Raw genomic sequence first — 9,140 nt, forward strand, 5'->3', positions numbered from 1 at the left:
CAAGCCTAAGATCACCATGCGCAATGTCAAACGTCGGCTGGAGTGGTGTAAATCATGCCACCATTAGACTCTGGAGCAGTGGAAATACGTTCTCTGAAGTGATGAATCACGCTTCACCATCTGGCAGTCCGACAGACAAATCTAGGTTTTGCTAGGAGAATGATACCTGCCCGAATGCATAATGCCAACTGTAACGTTTGGTGGAGGAGGAATAATGGTCTGGGGCTGTTTTTCATTGCTCGGGCCAGGCCCCTTAATTCAAGTGAAGGGAAATCTTAACGAAACAGCATACAATGACATTCTAGACGATTCTCTGCTTCCAACTTTGTGGCAAAAGGCCCTTTCATGTTTCAACATGAGTCTTGTGGAGCACACACCCATTTGCTTAAGTCTCTATTTGTTAAAAACGAAACTATGACAATAACCACATAACCCGCCCATTGGAAGATAACAATTTGGTCCATACAGTATAAAATCAGGATAGTCAGTGAGGTTATCTAATCAGACACTCATTTGCTCTGTCTTGAAACTCAAGAGACCACAAGATGACTTTCTCTTGCCCAACTCCGAAGTAAGTGATCTCTCTCTCTCACTCACACACAAACATTGAGTAATTGGTTCACCATCCAGGTCTTAAATATCTCCGTTAAGTATTGTTAACTCTAAACTATTTTGATTTAACTGTTGTCTTTTTTTAACCAGAATGGCTCAGAACTCCTTGAAAAATAGGCTGCAGGGTTTAGAATGCCACTTCACCTGGAAGCTGGACGACAGCAGATCTAAACTTCAAAGCCTCAGAGAAAGCATGATAGACATCAGCAGCAGCGAGGGGGTTCAATGTTCCTGGAGGGGTCATCTGTACAACTTCCTGGCTTACCTACACTACGCTTTGGGCTCCACAGAGGACGCTCTTCATTGCCTGAAGAAGGCTGAAGAGGCTATTCGGCTAAACTGCCCAGACGACGTGGAGCTAAGTCTGGTGGTCCACTATGGGAACTTGGCCTGGGTGCACTATCACCAAGGGGAGCTGACAGAGAGCCAGACCTATGTGGAGAAGGTGAGGAGACTATTGCGGGACAACCCCTCGCACTGCCCAGGTGTAGTGTGGGGAGAAAGGGCCTGGACTTTGAATAAGTTTGATGTAAGCAAGAAGGCAGCAGCACTATATTGCTTCCGGATGGCCTTGAAAGGGGATCCTGAGAACAAGGTGCTGCGCTGTGGTTACGCCATGGCGTTTAATAAATCTGTTGAAAAGAAAGACATTACCCCGAAGCTGCGATCTGAGATGATGGAGCGCCTACGGATTGCTAGAGAATTGGATCCAGAAGAGTTGTACATCACAGTGATGTACCTGCAGAGACTTGCAGAGAGCGGCCAGGTTGAGGAAGCACGTAAACTTGCAAAGGAAGTGATAGAGAAGCCTTTGGACAGCTTTGGTGGATTTGGAATCTTGCTATATTTTTTACGAGATTACGTCTCTCATGATTCAAGCATTGACCTGGCAAGAAGAACCCTGGAGAGGCATCCCAATTCACGCCAGCTGAAAAGGCATCTTGGGAAGTGTTACAAATGGAAGATTTTCTCTCCGGAAGAGAAAAGGAACCCAATGAGGCATATTCTGATTGAAAAAGCAGTCAACCTTTATGAAGAGGTGGTCGCACTCTACCCAAAATCCCTTGCAGCTAAACTGGAACTGTCTGCCATGTACAAAGAATCTGGCAGAGTTGATAGAGCAGATAAGATATTCGAGGACCTGCTTCTTGATAGGGAAGGAATGGAACCACAGAATTTACAAAAAATCTACAACTGGTATGCCCAACATCTGTTTTATGCAAAACAAGATGCTTCTAGGTCAATTGATTTCCACAAGAAGGCAGCAGAAATTATGCTACCCACTGACCAACGTGACAGCAGTATTCATGTTCTGTTGTCCATTGTCCATCATGGAGGTGACAGAGCGAAGGAAATTGTCGACTTTCTGGATGGACTTGATGGAGAAGGTGCTGTTAGCCGGTTCTAAACCTTTTTTCCAATAAAGGATTGAATTAACCAGAACTGCATGCCGAATCAGTCAAATTTGCATCACCTGTTTATGATTGATTCATGTGGAAAATATATTCACTATACCAATACACCACTAGGACACATTTTGATTTAGAAGAAACTGAATATCTTAGTATTAAAAACGTCTGCACTCAATTGCATAACCATCAATACTAACACTTGAAAGTAAATTCAATGCTGATAAGTCTTATAAATATGTAGGCCAACATGACAAATATCTGTTTAGAATCCACATTTTGAATTGAGTCTGTAAAAATGTACTTTGGACTAATGTACTTTAGACAAACTAATATGTTATTTTAAATGTTTCATTATAGAGTAGAGGCCCTGTATAGCCTCACATACAGACTATCCAGAGCAATAGGACCTTATTGCTTTTATTTTCTTCACACTGGGCACAATAGATTGTGTTCCTGGAAAAGATATGTAATGTGTAATATTGTACTGTCAAATATCTTGTATGTTATTGTGAAAATCAAGGTATTATGTTAAAAGATCATTAATTAAAGAAATAGTAACAGCAAACAATTCCAAGTTATTTTATAATACACCACTATCCCAGTAGGTTACTACAATTTCTTAATGCATAGCTGTGGATATCTAGTTGAAATTGTACAACAAAATACATTGACTATCATCAGCTATGGTCTGAGTTTGATTAAGGCTCTGAAGGTCATGCATACGGTACAAGGTCATGGTACACAGTCAGAGACAGAACACCACAATACAGCACAGAATGTGTCAGTGGAAAGCAATGGGGGAATGAAGGGTGACTAGGGTCAGTTGGCATCACAATACATCACCTTCTCAGAAGTAGCTCCAGAAATCACAGTATAGTTTGGGCGGCAGGTAGCCTAGTGGTTAGTGTTGGGCCAGTAACCGAAAGGTTGCTAGATGGAATACCAGAGCTGACAAGGTAAAAATCTGTTGTTCTGCCCCTGAACAAGGCAGTTAACCCACTGTTCCTAGGCCGTCATTGTAAATAAGATTTTTTTCTTAACTGACTTAACATTACTCCTTCAGTTTTAGTCAGACTACTTCTCTCGAAAGGGTTTGACAAAAAACGGGATTTTAAGTGTATAAGGCGCCACCTGGTGTTTTAATGAAGACAATCCATAACTCCCCATCTCATGCATCACAACCAGTTTAGCATCCATAAATTCACCTATGTGTCTCTATTTGTCATTGATTGACTGACATGCTGAAGTCAGGTCAAGGAAAACTCCTGGCCTTAAACATAACATTCTCATTACATCTCTCTTCACCTGTCTCTGGTGGTGTAGGTATTCATAGTAGGTGAATCCAGTGTGAGGAATATGTGAACCCTGGGCTCGTTTATTTACATTCTGTCCTGTACTCTTCGATTGTATATCCTGTTTCTCTATTTGGTTATCTCTCCCCTGACATAATACGCCAGGCCTAACAGAAACGCCTGAAATTAGATCCCCTACATCCTGGATCTGACATTTAAAAAAAACTTTCGGGGAAGGTTCTCTTCTGCACTGTTCAACCAATCCAGTAACTGTGGAGTAGTTAAAATGGAGTGTCGCCACAGATTCTCATCAATGAAACATTTGATCTCAATACACTTTTGTGTTCCCAAAACTATAATATGTTATGAACAAAACGGACTAAGTTTTGTAGACTTCACCCTTTTCCAAAGCTTTAAAAAAAATCGCGCTATTTAGGAGTGCAAAGGAGAATTGAGTTCTCACACAAACACACAAACATCACAGAGTAGGCGTTCCCAAACAGAAATATGCAGCTGTCCACTAGAATACGCCAATAAGCTCTGCCCACCTCCTTTCTTGTTCTGCCCACTATGACTCTTTTTTCCTATTGGAAACGACAAGCTTTTTTATTTGTTTTGTCTTTCGTTAGTGTCTCGTTGTTAACGTCCAAAAGCGGATTTGCGTCACAGGCTCTCTTTCCATTTCTTCTGAAAACCAGAACATCTGTTTAGGGAACTCGGCAGAGTCACAGACAATCGATTATATTGACCAGAAACTCCAGAGAGAAATAGTAATTACGTATTTATGAGGCACCCTAACTCCGAATGGCGTTTTTGTAGTTTTGTTTTTGGATAAATGCCAAAAATAAGGTCTGCGGTAAACACAGGGTTATGAGATCTTAAACGTTTTGTGGTAATCTTTATCAGGCTAATGTCACTTTTTGTGAGTTTTTAAAAAGCACAAAGGCTTCATCATTCATAAAGGTCATGTTAACTGACTTATATTATCTCACAGAACAAAACGGATAAACTATCCTAAACGTATGTTAACCTCAGACCTTATTTTCGGCATTTAACCCAAAACCCTTTTATTTCCCGATAAATTATCCACATAGGAATGCCTGAACAAAAAGATTACGGTCATACTGACAAAATACACGTTTCTCCGCCCTAACAATGGGAGTTGTTGTCCACAAAACGGCACCGCGAGCTGTCTAGCTCCCGCCTCCTTTCTTTGGATTGGTGGATATATCTCATTATTGTAATCTTTTGAATATTCGACGAGAGTTGTTGACGTCAACAAGTATTCAATAGAGAGAGATGCTATGCTACTAACATTTACTTACCCTACAAAAAGAAATTGAACTGTATTTTAAGACAGTTAATATACTCCACTAACAAAAAAAGCTATTAGAATTGTAAGTGTATGTATGTCCCTTAAGGTCCTTGTGTAATTGTAATGTGATATTGTACCCCCTAGCTCGATTGTCCATTGTATATAATGTAACGACCCGGTATTGTGTTCTGTGTTTGTGGGTGTGTTATGGTTCTCATGGCTACTAGCAGGGGTTGAATATGTCAGGACAGATGGAAAGGTTGGGGGGGTATGATGGGTAATACCGCGGGATTTGGAAATGCATAAATAGGGATTACTGTCTCATTGTTCTCTCTCTTCTGTTCGTGCCTTGATCTGTTCCTATGAGAGTGACTCTTGACCCGACAGGGTAACATTGTGTACGTTCGGCATTTAGCGGCGTGGGTTGTGGCCGGAACAATAGCCCAGTTTATGAATTAACCTGTGTTCTGACCTGCACACCTAGAGTCCGTCTCTTTTCCCTTTATGACCCAGCCGGGTCATTACAATAATATATATATACTTGTGTTCCCTCATGTACTTTCTGTACTGATTTGTTGTTAATAAAATAAAAGATGCTATGCTACTAGCCTCAGAGCATGCATCTCAACATCTCAAGAAAACTCCGATTAAGTTTTTTATTTCAAAGTTGCTGGGATGTCACGTACACTTGTACCAGCATTAGCATTACGAAACTTATTTTCAATCAAATGAACCTCACGTAGCAAGTAAGCCATGCATTTTTTTTGTTTACCAAATTCGACACTCCATACAAAAAGTCATTGCTTGGTTGGGGAAACAACAAAAAAACGTAACATGCTGGAGGGAGACAGATTGTACGCCGAGTTGGGTCTTCCTCTCTAGCTGAACAAACCAGAGGAAACTTATTTCCAGGTTTAAGGACTACAACAAATATATGTATAACTATCCCAAGATGTGTCGTTCACAGGGAGCAAATGAAGCATAGTGGGCAGAACAAGAAATTAGCTAGGCAAAGTCGAGCACGAGATATTGGCGAGTTGTAGCAACTATTTGCATATTGCCGTTAGGTAACGCCTCCTCTGTGAAGTACGCGTGTGCACAAATTCAACACTGCACTCCTTCTAAACAACGCTTTTTTTTTCTTTTTTTTTTTACTTTTTTTACTTTAGCAAAGTGTCAGCTCTATAAAACTTAGTGCACTGTGTTCGTAACATATCTTAGTTTTGGGAACTGAAAAATGTATTGAGATCAAACGTTTCATCGATGAGCCAATTAGCAGGCCCGGTTTGACCAGAGATACTTTAGAGGAGATGGGAAACTCCATTCATCTATTGATAACGCCATTGACGATGCATGGGCAATGTACACAAAGGGCCGCGCTTTGCATTCTGAGCTATTTTGGTGTGTGCTCTCCTTCATAAGAGTGAGTGCTCTCCTTCAAAAGGGTGAATGGGAGTCAATTGGGCGCCAGCTCAAATCAAATCCAATTTTATTGGTCACATACACATATTTAGCAGATGTTATTGCGGGTGTAGTGAAACGCTTGTGTTCCTAGCTTCAACAGTGCAGTAATATCTAACAATTCACAACAATACACACAAATCTAAAAGTAAAATAATGGAATTAAGAAATAAATAAATATTAGGACGAGCAATGTCGGAGTAGCATTGACTAAAATACAGTACAATAGAATACATTATATACATATGAAATGAGTAGAGCAATATGTAAACATTATTAATTAAGGTGCAGGGTTGAGTAACCAGGTGGTAGTGATGCCTATTTAACAGTCTGATGACCTTGAGATAGAAGCTGTTTTTCAGTCTCTCGGACCCAGCTTTGATGCACTTGTGCTGACCTCGCCTTCTGGATGATAGCGGGGTGAACAGTTCGTGGCTTGGGTGGTTGATGTCCTTGATGATATTTTTGGCCTTCCTGTGAAATCAGATGCTGTAGGTGTCCTGAAGGGCAGACTGTGTTCCCCCGGTGATGCGCTGGGCAGACCGCACCACACCTGGAGAGCCCTGCAGTTGCGAGCAGTGCAGTATCCGTACCAACAGGATGCTCTCAATTGTGCATCTGTAAAAGTTTGTGAGGGTCTTAGGGACCAAGCCAAATTTCTTCAGCCTCCTGCGGTTGAAGAGGCGCTGTTGCGCCTTCTTCACCTCACTGTCTCTGACCATTTCAGATCTGCAGTGATGTGTACGCCGAGGAACTTGAAGACTTCCACCTCCATTGCGGTCCCTTCAGTGTGGATAGGGGCGTGCTTCCTCTGCTTTATTCTGAAATACACGATCAGCTCCTTTCGTTTTGTTGACGTTGAGGGAGAGGTTATTTTCCTGGCACCACTCCTCCTGGGCCCTCACCTCCTCCCTCTAGGCTGTCTTTTTTAATTTATTTTTAATTTAACCAGTCAGATAAGAACATATTCTTATTTACAATGATGGCCTACACCGGCCAAACCCGAACGACGCTGGGCCAATTGTGTGCCGCCCTGTCTCGTCATTGTTGGTAATCAGGCCTACTATGGTTGTGTCTTCTGAAAACTTGATTAATGAGTTGGAGGTGTGTGTGGCCACGCAGTCATGGGTGAACAGGGAGTACAGGAGGGGGATGAGTCCCACCCTTGTGGGACCCCTGTGTTGAGGAACAGTGAAGTGGAGGTGTTGGGAAGTGGGAACACCTTCACCACCTGGGGGTGGCCCGTCAGGAAGTACAGGACCCATTTGCACAGGGCGGGGTTCAGACCCAGGGCCCCGAGCTTGATGATGGTACAATGGTGTTGAAGGTTGAGCAATAGTCAATGAACAGCATTCTTACATAGAAGGATTTGACGAGATGGCGGAAAATTAGGTTTTGTTTGAAACTGTTAGTGAGTTGGGTGAAGATAATAGCACAGAGAGTTATAATGAGTGGGTTACAGTGACAAAAAAGGGAAACAAGAGAAGTACAGTTATGGTGGAAACTAGGAAACCCCTAGACTCATTTTTAGTCGGAGTAGGGTATTGGACTAATGCTACCTGGGAAATCTGTTTAACGTCTCTAGGAAAATCTGGAATGTGTTGAAGGAAAGTGTTAAGTCATTGAGAATCACAATAAGTGGTCTTATTTAGATGTTTCATGTCTGCGGAGCAGAAGAAGCATGTTTTAATCCTTAAAAAGATAATCGGTGGAATGTTTCCTGTATGGATTTTCAAAGCAGGGTGCCTGCCTATCAAGAGGATTATTTCTGGGGTGGCGCAAGAAGTAAAGGCAGATGATATAACTGAAGACATACTGTAGATGGAGTGGTTGTTGCACGTCGACTGACCCGTATGGTGGATGGAGAAAATAAATTTACTTCATCCATACTAGTGTTCTTTAATGAAGAGTCTTTCCCTTCCCATATAAAGTCAGGATTCATTAGATACCCTGTAAGAGCTTTTGTGCACAAACCCTGTCAGTGTCATTAATGCAGAAGATTTGGTCATGTGTCAAATGTGTACAGACGGGAAGAGTATCATATGCCAGATTAAATGAAATGCTGCATTTGTGGTGGCGAACATGCGTCCGAATTCCTGGAGTGCCCTGTTAGGGTGAAGGAGACCGAGGTGGAAAGAGTAAGGGATGTCCAGTGTCTCCTATCTGGAAGCGGTGAGAAGAGTGGAAGGAGCGAATGCGGGGAAGAAACAATGGTAGTAGAGCCACACTAGTTTCTCATTAAACGAGGGATCATGAAATGTTAAAAAGTTGGACTTTGTAATATTTATTGTAATGGTCATAAACAGTATAGCACAAGCAGAGAAGTCTGATAAAATTGGAATCATTATGACTGCTGATTAATGTTTTTTAGATCTTTGTTGTTTCACAGCCGAGGCCTTCTAAGAAATCTTGTCTTTGAATGTTCCACCCTCACAGGCCCCTGAGCAGTTATGAATGGACTGTGATTGAAAAAGTGAGATGCGTTTTGTTTGTTGAAGTGTCTATTTTTTGTATTTTGTATTATGTCATTTCCCCCACTTTTCTGCAATGGATTTTTGTATTTTCTCGTTCAATATCCCGTCCAGCTAATGTACTATTAACATTGGATGCCAACCGCCGTTTAACCCAAATGAAGAAGAAGAAAATGAGAAGGCAGAACCAAAGATTTTTATAACTAAAACAAGAAATCCTATTGGCACGTTCTATTACACGTCTGTACATTTCCGTTAGGGAACGCCTACTTTGTGACGTGCACGTGTGCAATAACTCAATTTGCCTCTGCGCTCCTAAACAGCGCAATTTAAAAAAAACTTTTGCAAAGTGTAAAGTCTAGAAAACTTTGCCCACTCTGTTCATAACCAATTGTAGTTTTGGGAACAGAAAACTGTATTGAGATCAATCGATGAGAACATTTACAGAATGTTGGCCAAAATCCATCTAGTTCCCTCTTCTCCTACTGCTCGCCAGTAGGCTTCCTCTCACTACCATATTTGTTAGGGACGCCAACCGGATGCTTCACATTTGTACATCCAGTAAAATATCTGTCTC

General features: G+C 41.6%; 1 protein-coding gene across 1 annotated transcript; it reads left to right on the forward strand.

Annotated features, from left to right (window-relative positions):
- The first annotated feature begins 703 nt into the window (after positions 1–703).
- Positions 704–2,055, forward strand: LOC129835934 (interferon-induced protein with tetratricopeptide repeats 1-like). The gene has a single exon (XM_055901632.1). It carries the CDS (start codon positions 704–706, stop codon positions 2,018–2,020), a length of 1,317 nt encoding a protein of 438 aa, XP_055757607.1. The 3' UTR covers positions 2,021–2,055.
- Positions 2,056–9,140: the final 7,085 nt, after the last annotated feature.

The sequence above is a fragment of the Salvelinus fontinalis genome, chromosome 37 (assembly GCF_029448725.1).
Source record: "Salvelinus fontinalis isolate EN_2023a chromosome 37, ASM2944872v1, whole genome shotgun sequence".
Classification (NCBI taxonomy): domain Eukaryota; kingdom Metazoa; phylum Chordata; class Actinopteri; order Salmoniformes; family Salmonidae; genus Salvelinus; species Salvelinus fontinalis.

Excerpts from the sequence above, each read along its gene's own strand:
- LOC129835934 (XM_055901632.1), top strand. The coding sequence starts at position 704 with ATGGCTCAGAACTCCTTGAAAAATAGGCTGCAGGGTTTAGAATGCCAC.